This window comes from Gossypium hirsutum, chromosome D12, assembly GCF_007990345.1.
Source record: "Gossypium hirsutum isolate 1008001.06 chromosome D12, Gossypium_hirsutum_v2.1, whole genome shotgun sequence".
Lineage (NCBI taxonomy): Eukaryota > Viridiplantae > Streptophyta > Magnoliopsida > Malvales > Malvaceae > Gossypium > Gossypium hirsutum.
In genome coordinates, this window is record NC_053448.1 from 43,345,888 (window position 1) to 43,361,788 (window position 15,901).

The following is a 15,901-nucleotide window of genomic DNA, read 5'->3' on the forward strand; positions in this document are numbered from 1 at the left end:
ACATAAATTTTAAAAAAAAAACCAGCAAAAATGTATAAATTGGAAGTATTGGGTTACAGCTATGCCCGCATTCTCTATACCCTTCACCTTCCCCACCATTATGGAAGAGGATAGGATTTAGGTTCAAGAATATTACCAAATTCATATACTCCCCAGAATTTGATCTTTTGTGGTCCCTTTTTGATCTTTTCTTGGGCAAAATTAAAGTTATATACTTGAACAATACATTCCCAATCTTATATAACTGTTAACTCATATATATATTTACTGGTGATTTTTGATTGATTAGCCCCATCACATGCACATTGTGTTATGGCTTCATCTTCATACACCTACATCTCACTCATTGTATTGGTTCTTGTTATCTGTAATTATTCTTCAAACAACTAGTGCTTCAAGTAATCCAGGCAGTGAAACAGAGTTCGAGAAATGGCTCGGTTGGAATGTCCGAAATCACAGAAGTAAACGGCTGGCGGCGGATCGATCCCTTGTTATGTCGGTTCTTGACGATAACCTCGTGATTGCGGAGAAGAACAAGGTGATGATCAATGTTAGTCGAGATGGAAGTGGCGATTTCAAAACTATTAATGAAGCACTTAACAGCATCCCCTTACGTAACACCAGGAGAGTCATTTTGGTCATCAAACCAGGCATTTATAGGTACATACATATGTACACATATATGCATACATGTAAGATGTTACTAGTTGTGACGAAGTTCAAATTTTGCAGGGAAAAGATCATTATCCCTAGAACAATGCCCTTCATTACATTTCAAGGTGATGCAAATAACCCACCAACCATAACCGGGAACGACACGGCGTCGAGTTCCAGTAAAGACGGGAGGCCATTGAAGACATTTCAAAGTGCAACAGTTGCTGTGGATGCAAATTATTTTGTGGCCATTAACATCAAGTTTGAGGTATATGCCACTAGCTATAAAGTGAAAGATAAATTAGTAAAAATTAACTTCATTGTTGGACCAAATGTTGTTTAATAATATACAGAACACGGTCCCACATACGATTGGATCCAAAGGGGGTCAAGCAGTAGCAGTACGCATATCAGGGACCAAAGCTGCATTTTACAACTGCAGTTTCTATGGGGACCAAGACACACTTTACGACCACAAGGGTCTCCATTACTTCAACAATTGCTTTATCCAAGGGTCCGTCGATTTCATTTTCGGCTACGGCAGGTCCCTTTACGAGGTCGGTCCATAAGCTACGCTTCCACCATGTTCATACATGTTCCTTAATGTAAAACTACTGTTGTGTGCATTGCAGAACTGCTATTTGAACTCCATAGCCAAGAAAGTAGCCTCTCTCACGGCACAAAAGCGATCCAGTGCGTCAATGGCCAGTGGTTTTTCATTTAAAGATAGCGTGGTAACAGGCAATGGCACTGGCCTGGTTTACCTAGGTAGAGCATGGGGTGATTATTCAAGGGTTGTCTTCTCTTACACGTTCATGGACAAAGTGGTTCGTCCCCAAGGGTGGAGCGATTGGGGAAACCCTAAACGTGATGCGTGAGTACAAATGCTATGATCAAATAATAATATACATACTAAAGTGACAGTGCTGAAATTTTTGTGCTTGCGGTTGTGGTTGCAGTAGGGTTTATTATGGAGAATACAAGAGCAGTGGACCTGGAGCCAACTTAACAGGAAGAGTGCCATGGGCACGAATTCTTACAGATGAAGAAGCTGAGCCATTTTTAGGAACTTACTATGTTGGAGGAGACACTTGGCTCGTCAATCCTTGGTGACAACAAGCATAATTTAATACCAACCTATGTTTTTTTTTCATGAAGGATCAACTGAGGTTCTAAATCTAGATGGGTCTCTAAATATTTCTGCAAAACTGTTCATTTATATTTATTGTGTATGTTATTTTTGTAATAATGTTTACATGAAAGAACTTCAAAATGGTGAAGATCATGGAAAAAGCTGAATAAAGGCAGAAGATTGGATCGATCTTGCGATGACCGTATACAAATTATACTCTGTCCTTAGAATTTTGGCTGCTTTTATTTTTATTTTTAACAAATGAGACCATAGTCAGTGAAATTAAAGCAGGAGGGGCTTCATCGTTGGTATGTTTTGTCTTCGCCCTCTATCTTTATTTGCTAGTTATCGCTAATAATTTTAATATATATAATTATTTATTACTTAAATCTTTGTCATCACTTCTATTTAGAAATGGGTAAGTTTAAAATAAATGAAGTGTGGACATTTTAAATCAATACTTATTCTTTTAATGAATGAATTGTGGGGAAAGTTTTAGAGCCCACTAGGGGTTTTATAGAAAGAAGCTCTCAAATGACACATTACACACTCAAACTTGAATGCCTTTCTGTGTTTTTATTAGGAAGAAATGAATATGAGTTAATTTATATTTATTATTTTATTATCTAATTTTTTTATACGAGGATGAGGGTAACAGGGCTTGATTGATAATCAAGTATTTCTTGTTGCAGCAACTATGAAAGTAGGAATCATAAATTTTTTTATATAAACAAGTTGGTTTATGATTGACATTTATATTTTAATATTTTATATCTAATATATATATTTATTTATTACTAATCAACATGTACATAATCTTTTAAATAAAAACATAAATACAAATTTGAAATTTTGCCACCCAAGTTCAACCTTTTTAAGCCATGTTTTACTATTTAAGCAAATGCTTTAAATAAGCAAACAACATCATTAATTATCCTAAAAACAATGTTTTTAAGATTTTCAAGAATCAAGAAGCTTGTTATACATTGATGTGTAACACATAATATATACCAAAAAAAAACCCCATTAAATTTTCTTCACTGAAAATTATGCAAAAAGAGAAATTTTCTTTTTTTTTAATGGTAGATGTTGGATGCTGATTAGTATGTCATCAACAAAAAGTTATTCAATTTTTTAAATTATTCTATCCAATACTTTAATTAGATTATGCACTAATGATGTGTATATATTTTTTACTCTTCTTATATAAGCATGGCATCACGATTCTTAGTTTTTTTATTTTTTGATACGATGTTTAAACCTACCCATAACCCCTCCTCAACCCTTAAAGAAGAAGATAATTCGTTTCAATGCACTTGAACCCACGTCCTCCTGTAGTAACAACAATTTCAATGCCGACTAAACTAAGATTCAATCAGCTTAATGTATATAAATGTATTACAAATTAAAAGAAATGATATATCTTAACTGGGAAGAGATATAGAATTATACGAAAAGTATCTTTTTAGAGATAAATATATGAAATGATTTTAAAGCACTTAAGAGGGTGTTTTCAAATGCTAATTAAATATCTTTTTTATTTTAAACGATGAAGTCTTTTTTATTCATTATTTGAGATGGTTTCTCTTTTATTACTAAAATATCCTAAAATTAATTTAATTTTTTTTATAAATTTTAAAACCCTAAATTTTACCTTAAAACCCCCAATGATAAACTTAAATTTGTTTGAGTCCAAAAGGAACTCTGAGTTACCTTTTCCTCTTTTTTAGATATTATAAAAATAAGAAAACTAAATTCCAAATGGAACATATTTTACCTTAAAATCCTAAATGATAAACTAAATTCTATGTGTTTTTTATTGTGATCCTTTAAAATTAAAATACGAATTTATTTAATAAAGTGAATTAAATTAAAACTTGAAATTTTGTCGAATTTGATACTTTTATTTATGATAAAAGGATATTTTTATTTATTCGAGTTTGAAAAGGACATTCCATCATTAAAAACAATCAACGAGACCATCTTTCAGTAATTTTGGTAATAATCTCATTAATTTTTTTTATATTGAAATGTTACCTAATTATAATTTGAAAACAAATCAGAAATATTTAACGAATATGTATAATATTGCGATTAAATGCGTGCAAACTTGATAACTCCAGATAAATAACATGTCAAACGCACTCGTATCAACATCATGAAATTTAACTATATTTCAACAAAAATAATAAATGCATGTATATTTAAGATTTTCTTTTATATAAAGCTTAGAACTATCCATAGCCCCTGCAGCAGCGCACTCAAATCTATATCCTCCTACACTAATTGAGCTAACACTTATTACTTTTAATGTGTATACTAACTTTGTAATGAATTGCTTAAAGCTCATCACAAAATGAGAAAGTGGCAATGGAAGGATGGTATGGCAATATAGTTACGTTGAAACCTAAGAAAAGAACATTAAAATATTGAGATACAAGGGCTATGAATATACATACATGAAATCACACTATAATATTAAAGAATTAAAAAATCTTCTAAAAAACATCAAATAGCGAAGTCACATCTCATCAACATTAAAAGCAAAAGAAGGTTGCCCACTTATAAAAATACGATAGATTTAAGTAAGAATGCATATAAAACTTAATTAATTAAATGGGCTCATTTAATTTATTTGAACTGGTTCGATTTGTGAAACGCATGAAGAAATTTTAGTGGCTCAATGGAATACTCTATGGTGAATATTTTAAATCTCAAGGAATATGACTGTATAAAGTTTAAATCTCATAAAACTCTCGTATTGTAAATAAGTTTTAATCTTGATCGTCAATATAATTTAAATGGTACTATTGGATTTGAAAGAGCTTAACTATAAATAGAGGTCTTTCCCTCATTTGTAATCATCCCATCCGTAGTTATTGAATATATTAGAAAACATTTACTCAAACATCTTGTGTGCGTTGCTTTCTTATGGCTTTTCTATTCGATTCGAGCTTCTTTGTCTTCTGAGTTTGCTTCCATTTTATTTTGGTACCCTAGAGAATTTCTTTTGTGAATTCTCATTTTCGAGAATAAGGCTGACTTAAACAGATTTGAAACAATAAAATCACTTAAGACTACGCAGTTTGCCAAACTAAAATTCTAGCCCCTTAACAAATATTGAAATTGAGATGCAACATTTTGACAATCCTATAATAACAAGGTAAATTCAAATATATCAACAATCAGATTATTTAAATATGCTTCGTGTTAAATATGAGTTGATACTTTAATACTCAAGCTCATACTAAATTAATAAAAACATATTATTAATGCGATACTCATACTTTAACTATTTTATTAGAATAATTTGAATTCAAAATATATGATAAATAATATAATTAATTCTAGTATTATCAAATTAAAATGGATAATCCAAAATGTGTTTATATTTTACCAACAAAATTAAGATGAATATTTATACGTACAAAATTATAGGGTTAAAGTAATAAAATTAAAAACTAGAGGTGGCAATTGAAAATTTAACCCCTGTTTTACTTTTCTCAAATTTAACTTGAAAATGTGAGAGGGTTTGGACAAAAATATAGGCCCGAAAAATGGACTTGGAAAAAAAATAAGGCCCGTTTAAAAAATGGGTCGGGCCTCGGGTAAGGCATTTTTGGCCCTGGGCCCAGCCCGACCCGAATTCACTAAATGATAAAAAATATTTTTTTTATTTTTAATATTATTTTCTTATTATTTTCTCCCTATTTTGCTACGGTTTTACTATTATATTGCTACTATTTTGTTGTTATTGTTTGGATATTGTATAAAACTTATTTTATTGTTAATTTTATTATTATTTTAAAGACATTTGTTAATTTTGTTATTATTTTAGAGACATTTGCTTGTTAAGTTGCATATATCTTAATATTATTTAAGTATACATATTTTTTAAAATTTATTTTCAATTTGTTGGAAATATTTATTTTGATGTTTTTAGTATTTTTTGATGTATTATATATATACAAATTAATATAAAAATTAATATGGGCAGGCCAGGTCGGACCCGAGTTTTAACATTTTTATCCGGGTCGAGCTTGGGCAAAATTTTAGGCTCATTTTTCGGGCGTAGCAAACGGGCCTAAATTTTTAGTTGAGCCCAGCTCGGCCCGACCCATGCACACCTCTACTCAAACCCACATCCTCTTACATTGGCAACAATGTCCATACCAATTGAGTTAAGACTCAATTAACAATATGCTACATTTTTTATATTTTATATTTTATTAAAATAAAGAATAAATTTTAATTATTTTTAATGATAATATTTATTATCTTAAGGGTATAATTATGTTAGAGTAAATATTAATGTAGATTTTATTATCATGTATTTTAGTAATTATATTTATCTGAGGTGGAGTAACGCAGATTTTCTCTAAACTCAACTCTAATCAGATCCAATCAATTGAAGAATTAAATTTACCCGATCCATTTAAAAGGTAAATCTTAACCAACCGAATGGAGTCAAAACCAGTCGAATCCGAATTCTTTTACCTTCCCTAGGGGAAAAAATGGAATTAGAGGGGACAAACAGCCGCTAGCAGGCAGGGTTGGCCCCCCAACCTTGTTCGCCTCTTCCCCCAACCTAATGTTTTTTCCCATAAGCCCCTCCTCACCTTTCAGCTTCCGACCCCACTCTTCCCTAGTTTTCGCTACGCGCACCCTCCTACCCGTGCACTAACTCAACTTTCTTACCCTTCATTATTATTTTATATATCTCAAAATTTTCCACCCATCATTTATTTATATAGGATTAAATGTAAAATTAGCCATCAAATTCTATTAATTTTCTCCTTTAGGTAGTTAAACATTTTTTTAGTTAAAAATTATACTTAAATTATCAACTTCATGACATTTTATCTTAAAACATGATATCAACCGATTAAGAGCATGAAACATGATCGGAGATGAAGCTACAAAATTTTTCTAAAAGGCCAAAATTAAATTGTATATTTTTATTAGAATTAAAATGTAATTTTATCATTTTAATAACTTAAATCAAAATTTTATCAATTTTGGATAGCTAAAATGTAATTTTACCATGTACTAATTTAAAATTTTATAAATTTTAAAGGGTTAAAAGTGAAAAATCCCATTTTAAGGGGAGTTGGGTCCTTGCTAGTCCTGCTGGTGTGACACGTTGTTATCGGACGTAGTATACTTTTTGGGGTAAAAAATGGAGGAGATTGATAGTTTAAGTTCCATTTTTGTGAAAGAAAAACTTTAGATACTTAAATAAAAACTTGTATAGTTTAAAGACCAAATCTGAAATTAAACCTTATTTACATTATACCTATTTCCTTATGTTGAAAGTCCACGTCTTCCTAAATTAACGATACAATTTTATAAAAAATATCATAGCCTCTTCTCTTTCTTTTATCTTTGCAAGTATAAATAGTAGGGCAAACTCATGAGCCATGATTACACCTCTTCTAACTCTCCTAGGGTCGTCGAAGCTTAGACTACTTCATTGAAATTTTCATTTTTAGGTAAAAAAGAAACACACAAATGGTTGTGCTGTCATCGGCAACTTCAATGAGAACCAAAAAAACCAAAGCAGTAGGGATTCCCGTTGTTGATCTTTCCCTCGATAGGTCCACCGTATCGGAGCTAATCGTCAAAGCTTGTGAAGACTATGGTTTCTTCAAGGTCATCAACCATGGCGTACCTAGTGATACAATATCGAGACTTGAAGACGAAGGGGTTCGTTTCTTTGACAAGGAAGCAGGTGATAAGCAACGTGCAGGGCCTGCAACTCCATTTGGTTATGGTTTAAAGAACATCGGTCTTAATGGTGATAAGGGTGAACTTGAGTACCTTCTTCTTCATACCAACCCTTTCTCCATTGCTGAAAGATCCAAATCTATCTCTAATAACCCTCAAAACTTCAGGTATGTATATGATTATGATTATTCACATTATAAAAGCTATTAATGGTAGTGGTTTAGAGACAGACAGGGTGTCTGGTTTTTTGTTTCTTTAGTGTGATACATGATACCGGGGTTTATGGTTAGCTTTTGCTTTATTTTATTATATCGTTTAATACTAATATTTAATATATATAGCAAAATCTAAATGAAAAATGTACAACACTAGCTTTGAATTAGAAATGAGAATTTATTGTTTTTGCAGAAGATTGTTTATAATTAATGCTTTGGTATCCTAGAAAGGGACACCTTCCCTTTTATTATTAAAAATATATATCATCTTTATTAAAAAAATTAATTAAATAAAAATTATTATTAATAAAAAATTTAAACTCGAAAATTTTTTTTATTCACAAAATACGAAATGTGCTGTCAATCATAACAAATATAACTCAAAATAAATTTAGAGGTACTTAGAAACCATCTAGGGGGAGCCTTTTATTGCTTATGTATTGTCAATAATTTATCTTCAACATGCCATGCAATGCTTCTTTATAATACCTTATGGCCCCTATCCCATTTTCCCCCATGAACTTAAAAGGGGAAAGAATTAGCATGATCCAATGATGTTGAGGGAGAATTGATCTTTTTATTGAGAGAAGAATTTAAAATATTGTTTTCTAAGCACTCGATTCAAATTTCAAATAGTGGAAGTACTCAAAGTGTTTATGTTCCTTGGGATTTTGTATTCCGACTCTAATAGAGTTTATCAGGAGTGCTTAGGGTTCACCTAGTCAAATGAAAGTGTTAATACCCTTCAAGATTTTTAAGGACTTGGGTTCGAACCCTGTTAAGGTCAAAATGATAAAACATTTTCTTAGTGGACCCTAGGTGCTCCAGATAAATTTCATGAATATTTCTGTGGAGACAAAAATCTAAGTTAAAATCGAGTATAGATATCCCGGAAACAAACCATCACTGTTGAGGGTCTGAAACCCAACTCCCATCAACAAATGAGTTAGATTTTATTTCCAACATTAATCTCAACTTGTAATTGTTTCCTTTTTCTTTTTTTCAATACCATTAACTTCATGCATGCGTGGAAGAGTTCAATTATAACTAGCTATAGTCTCACTGATTTCTTGTTTTATATAACAGTTGCGCCGCAAACGATTATGTAGAATCAGTGAGGGAATTAGCAAGCGAGATCCTTGAGCTAATGGCTGAAGGACTTTGGTTCCCAGACAAGTACGTGTTCAGTAGGTTAATCACAGACACCCAAAGTGACTCGGTCTTAAGGTTCAATCATTATCCTACAGTAAAGAACCGAGAGCCATGTTCATACAAAGACGATGATCACCGGATTGGTTTCGGAGAACATTCTGACCCTCAGATCCTCACCATACTACGATCCAACGATGTTGCGGGGCTTGAAATCTGTTTGCATGATGGGTTTTGGGTCCCTGTCCCACCTGACCCTACTCAATTCTATGTCATCATCGGTGATGCCTTACAGGTTCTAACAAATGGTAGATTTACGAGCGTGAGACATAGAGCATTAGCGAACTCATCGTCGAGGAATTCAAGAATGTCGATCATGTACTTCGCCGCACCGCCGGTTAACACGACAATCGGTCCCCTCCATGAGCTGGTCTCACCCGAAAACCCTAGCCTTTACAAGCCATTTACTTGGGGTGATTACAAGAAAGCTGCCTACTCTTTACGCTTGGGGGATTGCCGGCTTGACCTATTCAAGCTTCATCCCACCAATGACCAAAAATTTCCCTTATTTAGCTAGATTAAAAAAAGAAAACACAACATTGGACCGACCGAATATACTAAATTCATCTGAAGACGTTGTTTAGGGTCTAAATCGGAGAGACTGAAATAGTGATATAGTTGACTATATACATAAAATTTATGTATACACTTGAATCAAATATATTCATTTATCTTATATTTAAAGGCACTTCATTTCATTAATTTTGTCCATAAAACACCAAATGCTGGTATGCTATGTTACATTGAACTAATTAAAATTAGGTAAACCTAGGAAACTTATTACACAATACCAACATCTTTTCCTCCATTTAATTCTATCTTTCCATCCACTAATTTAAATTGAGTCTACAAAATTTAATTGGTTTTATGTCACAATCATTTGACCAAACAATGTTTGAGTTGCATTGAGATACAGACACGTCCAGTTTCGGATATGTGTAGGAATGACAGCCATTGCCATATCTGGTCTGTAAACACTTATCTTAAAAAAGGAACCAATGGGGGAAGGAATTTTTTGTATTGGTGGATCATGTCATCATCTCTTATTCTCAATCTCACCAACCATGACAATTTAAAAAAAAAAAAAAAAGAAGATGGAACTAATAGCCTTTTTTGGTAATGAAAATGACAAAGGCTTAAAAACCAGTTTTAAACCATATTTAGGATACTTACTTCTTTAAGCCTAGAATTTTCATTCTTTGCTCTAATAATTGACTGCTTGACTATAGGTTTAATTAATATATGGTAATTAATTTATTTTGGGGGGGGGGGTAAATAGTACTTCAAATTGTGAACGACAAATGTGCGCTTTCAAATTTATTTATTTGATTTTTACTTAAACGTGACATGTTAGAATTTAATGAAAATTTCAATCATTCACTTTCTTCTAGATATATAGTTAGATATGTATTTAATCATGATATCTTTTTAACATTTCTTTTTGTTGATTAAGTCTTAATTCGATTGGTATCGATATTATTGTCTGTGTAGGAGGACGTGGGTTCGAGTGCGCTGAAACGCATTATCCTCCTATTTAATGGTTGGGGAGGGAATAAAACCTATAATAAGATCAATGTTCAAAAAAATATTTTTTTTAAGTTTTTAAATTCAATACATCAAATATAAATCCATAATTAATAATGTAGTTCTCAATTTTTTTTGTTTACTTTATATTAGATTTTTCTTTCCCAAAGAATGAAGGATAAAAAATTTAATTATTAAAAAAATTTTAAAAAAAGTTAAATATTTTTTATTGATATTTAAGTTTGAAAAATAATATTTCACATATATAATTTAACTACTTTTCTTTTTCGTGCTATAAACCTATTATAAACAAAAATATTAGATAAAATATGGATATGAGAATATGATGATTTCTATTGCATTCTATATTTTTCATCATATTTACCAGTAGCATACTTTTCTATATATATTCTAATACATAAATAGGAAAGGGTTTACAAGAAGATGAAAAGTTAAAGGTTAAAGAAGATGAAATGTGGAAGGTTAAGGGAGATGAAAGGTGAAAGGTTGAATATCCACTTAATATCATTCATAACACTCCTCCTTGAATGATCATTGTATAAAATATATGCCTCATTAAAAACCTTACTAGGAAAAACCCTATGGGACAAAAACCTAGTGAAGGAACAAAGAGTACAAAATCCTTTGATACAGAGTATGTCACAACCTTAAAAGAAAATGCAGTGCGAATTTACTCCCCCTTATGTAAGCATCACTTAAGATCTTTGAAACGACACAATCCAATATTAAAAATTAACTTTTCAAATGTAACAGTAGAGAGTGCCTTAGTAAAAAGATCTGCCAAATCTCACTTGAACGAATCTATTGAACATTTATATCTCCATTCTTTTGTAGATCATGAGTGAAGAAAAACTTTGGTGATATATGTTTTGTTCTATCACCCTTAATATATCATTCCTTAAGTTGTGCAATGCAAGTTGTATTATCTTCATCTAAGACTGTTGGAGCTTCTTTTTCAGAGCATAAACTACAATCTTTTCGTATGTGATGAATTACAGACCTTAGCCACACACATTCACGACTAGCCTCATGAATTGCTAAAATCTCAGCATGATTAGAAAAAGTAGTAGCAATTATTTGTTTCATAGAACGCTAAGAAATTGCAGTACCACCATATGTGAAAACATGACCAATTTGTGATTGAGCATTGTGAGGATCAGATAAGTACCCTGCATCTGCAAAACCAACCAATTCTATTTTAGGTAGGTTAGAGAAAAATAAACTCATATCTCTTGTACCTTGAAGATAACGAAAAACATACTTAACCCCATTCCAATATCTTCGGGTTGGACAACAGCTAAATCTTGCTAATAATTTGACAACAAATGATATATCAAGTTGTGTATGACTAGCAAGATACATCAATGTACCAATAGCACTTAAATATGGTACTTCAGGACCAAGAAAATCTTTATCATTTTTCCGATGACGAAAATGGTCTTTATTTACATCAAGTGACCTAACAACCATTGGGGTGCTGAACGGATGTGCATTATGCATGTAAAATCGTCTTAGCACTTTTTTTATATATGTTGTTTGATGTACAAGGATTCTATTCTTTAGATGCTCAATTTGTAACCCTAGAAAAATCTTATCTTTCCAATGTCTTTCATTTCAAAATTTTTCTTTAAGCACTCCATTGTCACTAAAATCTTTTCAAGAGTCCTAATGATATTTAAATCATCAACATACACAGCAATTATAACAAATCCTGATCCAAACCTTTTTATAAAAATGCATGGCGAAATGGGATCATTATTATAGTCTTTCCTCAATAAGTACTCACTAAGGTGATTATACCATACGCGCCAAGATTGTTTCAATTCATAAAAGGGATCTATTTAATTTGATTGAGTAATGTTCTCAAGAACATGAATTAGCTACTTCTGGCAGTTTAAAACCTTCTGGGAGTTTCATGTAAATGTTATTATCAAGTGAGCCAAATAAATAGGTTGTAACTACATCCATTAGGCGTAAATCAAGACTTTCTCTTATTGCCAGACTAATCAAGAACCTAAAAGTAGTTGCATCCACCACAGAAGAGTTTGTCTCTTCATAATCAATATCAGGTCTATATGAAAATCTTTGTGCAACCAAATGCACTTTATATCTCACAATTTCTCTTTTTTAATTCTCTTTCACACAAAAACCCATTTATATCCCATAGGTTTTACACCTTCAGGTGTACGAACAACATGTCTGAATACATCTCTCTTCGCAAGAGATTTTAACTCTACATTAATTGCTTCTTCCATTTTGGCCAATCATCTCTTTGTCTACATTCTTCAATTGACATTGGTTCATGATCCACATTGTCATTCAAAATATCTAGTGTTACATTGCATGTAAATATGTCATCGACATCGATTTGATTTCGGTTTCACTTAATTCTTGACATGACATAATTTGTTGAGATCTCTTCATTATCAAGTATTTGAGATTTTTCTTGAACTTCAGTCATGTCTAAAATCTCTTCTAGAGATCCTTTTAAAGTTATTGCTTCCTCGATCTAACCATCATCTATTTTTACTCCTTTTATTTTTCAAGGATTCTTATCTCTAGAACCGACTGGTCTACCACGCTTTAGACTCATCAGCAACTAGAGTTTGTCCTTAAGGGACATCAATTTTGATTGGAGCATTTACAGTTGGTATATGTGACTTTGTCACTATTTTTGGATTAGTAAATACGTCTGTCAATTGATTTGCTAAGCTTTGTAAGTGAATTATCCTTTCAACCTCCAGTTCACATTGTTGTGTTAGACTACCAAGATGAGACAATGATAATTCATTCCAATTTATTTCTTTTTCTAGCTGTTTATTTTCTACCCCTAACGTTGGAAAAACTAACTCATTAAAATGAAAACCAACAAATTGAGCTGTAAATAAATTCCCCTTTGGTGGCTCGAGATATTTAATTATTGATGGGGATTAATATTCAATATATATTCCTAACCTCCTTTAAGGACCCATTTTAGAGCATTATGGTGGAGTAATCAAAACATATATAGCACATCCAAAAATTCTCAGATGGGAAATATTTGGCTCCTAACCAAAAACAATTTGTAACGAGGAGAACTTATGATAACTTATTGGTCTGACTCGAATTAATGATGCTGCATGTAGTATGGCATGTCCCCAAGTAGAAATTGGAAGTTTTGACTTCATAAGTAATGGTCTTGCAATCAGTTGAAGACGTTTGATTAATGATTCAGTAAGACCGTTTTGTGTATGAACATGTGCTACAGGATGTTCAACATTTATTCCAATAGACATACAAAAACCATTGAAAGCTTGGAAGTAAATTCACCAACATTGTCTTGATAGAGAAATCTGGAAAATGTGCTCATAATTTGATCAACTGAGCAAGTAACGTTGCAAATGTCAGGTTGCGAGTTGATAACAAGGATACATGCGACCATCTAGTCAAAGCATCGAGTAAAACCATAAAATTTCTAAATGGTCCACACGGAGGGTGTCTTGGTCCACATACATCCATTATATTCGTTTTAGAAAAGCGATAGATTCATAATTTATTTTGACTGGTGATGGCTGAATGATTAATTTGCCTTAAGAGCAAGCATCACATGAAAAATTATTAGCTTGAAGAATCTGCTAGCTCTTCAATAATGTCCACATGAACTGTCAATAATTTTTCGCATCATAATTGAACCGGGATGACCTAACCGGTCATGTCAAATAATAAAATCATCAGTAAACTTCTGATTTATTATAGCATGTGCTTCAATTGTATTAATTCTCATGTAATACAAACCAAAGGAGTGTGAGAACAATTTCTCCAAAATATTTTTATTTCCTTGGATTATACTCGTAATTTAAAGATATTCATCATTCCCTTCACTTATTGTCTCAATATGATATCCATTATGGTGAATATCTTTAAAACTCAACAAATTTCTTTAAGACTTAGGAGAGTATAACGCATCATTAATTTGAAACTTAGTTCCTCTAAACAATAATATATTTGCTCTTCCGGAGCCTTCTATGATTTTGGTACTACCAGATATAGTACTCACACTAGCTTTTTGCATTGTCAAACGAGAAAAATATTTCTTATTCTTAAGTATTGTATGAGTAGTTGCATTGTTTACTAAGCATAAGTCTTCACCATTTATCGCTAATTGAATTTGAGAGGTATTCATATTCTTCAAAGAAAACAGATACATGTCACATAGATTTTTAAAATATATAAAATTTTCATAAATAGTTTAAAACATAATAGAATAACCATGTTGTTAATAACATAACAAACTTGCATAAAATTTATTCTTTAAAACTATAATAATAAAATTAAAAGATCAATTATTCCCTTTAAGGGTGGTGAAAAAATCAACAACTTCCAAATGAGTTGTACCAACGATGCCATAATCATCTTTGCCATTTTCACAAACAAAATTTGTCTCTATTTTCTTCCCTTTATCCTTCAATTATTGTTGATATAGTTCCACAAGATGCTTTGGAGTACGACAAGTACATGACCAATGATTTTTACCTCCATAACGATAACACAAACTTTCCACTTTCCCAGTTGTATTTTTATCATTCTTTCTATCATTATGATCCCACTTCTGGTGGGTATTCCTAAAATGACCACCTCATTCATGTCCACATCCTCGACCACGACTTCTAGTGTGGTCTTTATCCTTTTCGTTATATGATATCACATTCGCTTCAGGGAATAGAGTAGAGCCAGTTGGACGTGACTCATGATTTTTCATTAATAGTTCATTATTTTGCTCAACAACAAGAAGACAAGATATTAACTCAAAATATTTCTTAAAACCTTTTTCATGATATTGTGTCTGTAGGGCAATATTATTTTCGTGAAATGTGGAGTATGTTTTTTCTAACATTTCTCATCAGTTATGTTCTTTCCACATAATTTCAATTGAGAAGTGATTCTAAACATATTCAAGTTATATTCACTCACATATTTAAAATCTTGTAATCTCAAATGCAAACAATCATAGCGAGCTTTAGAAAGTATTACAATTTTCTGGTGGTCATATATTTTTTTTAGACTAGCAAAGGATAAGTAGGTCTTTAACAGTCAAATATTCAATCTTTAGTCCCTCATGGAAGTGATGACGAAGAAATATTATATCATTGGTCTTATCTTGACTAGATGCTTCATTTCCTTCATTAATAGTTTCACCAAAGCCTTTTGCATATAAGTGTATTTCAGCATTTAATATCCAAGATAAAAGTTCTTTCTAGTAATATCAAGAGCCACAAATTCAAGTTTTGCAAGGTTTGTCATTGATGATATAGCTTGATCCAAACTAACGAAAAACGCAAGGCTCTGGATTAATTTAAGCACTCGTGCTGATAACATACTATAAACAAAAATATAGATAAAAGATGGATATGAGAATATGAGGATTCCTATTGCATTCTAT

The 15,901-nt window shown here is 31.8% G+C and overlaps 2 protein-coding genes across 2 annotated transcripts; both read left to right on the top strand.

The window, feature by feature from the left end:
- Positions 1–242: 242 nt before the first annotated feature.
- Positions 243–1,975, top strand: LOC107946019 (probable pectinesterase 53). The gene is made up of 5 exons (XM_016880200.2): positions 243–660; positions 733–922; positions 1,008–1,211; positions 1,287–1,528; positions 1,614–1,975. The coding sequence occupies exons 1-5, from the start codon at positions 299–301 to the stop codon at positions 1,765–1,767; spliced, it is 1,152 nt and encodes a 383-aa protein (XP_016735689.1). The 5' UTR covers positions 243–298; the 3' UTR covers positions 1,768–1,975.
- A 5,223-nt stretch (positions 1,976–7,198) lies between these two features.
- Positions 7,199–9,613, top strand: LOC107946018 (gibberellin 2-beta-dioxygenase 2). Its single transcript, XM_016880199.2, has 2 exons — positions 7,199–7,680; positions 8,815–9,613. Exons 1-2 carry the CDS (start codon positions 7,298–7,300, stop codon positions 9,452–9,454), a joined length of 1,023 nt encoding a protein of 340 aa, XP_016735688.1. The 5' UTR covers positions 7,199–7,297; the 3' UTR covers positions 9,455–9,613.
- Positions 9,614–15,901: the final 6,288 nt, after the last annotated feature.

What these genes read in the sequence shown, in the direction of transcription:
- LOC107946019 (XM_016880200.2), top strand. Translation starts at nt 299, where the DNA reads ATGCACATTGTGTTATGGCTTCATCTTCATACACCTACATCTCACTCA. An exon ending in CCATTAACATCAAGTTTGAG is followed by an intron (nt 923 to 1,007) that starts GTATATGCCACT and finishes AATAATATACAG; the next exon opens with AACACGGTCCCACATACGAT. An exon ending in GGAAACCCTAAACGTGATGC is followed by an intron (nt 1,529 to 1,613) that starts GTGAGTACAAAT and finishes TTGTGGTTGCAG; the next exon opens with TAGGGTTTATTATGGAGAAT.
- LOC107946018 (XM_016880199.2), top strand. Translation starts at nt 7,298, where the DNA reads ATGGTTGTGCTGTCATCGGCAACTTCAATGAGAACCAAAAAAACCAAA. An exon ending in AATAACCCTCAAAACTTCAG is followed by an intron (nt 7,681 to 8,814) that starts GTATGTATATGA and finishes TTTATATAACAG; the next exon opens with TTGCGCCGCAAACGATTATG.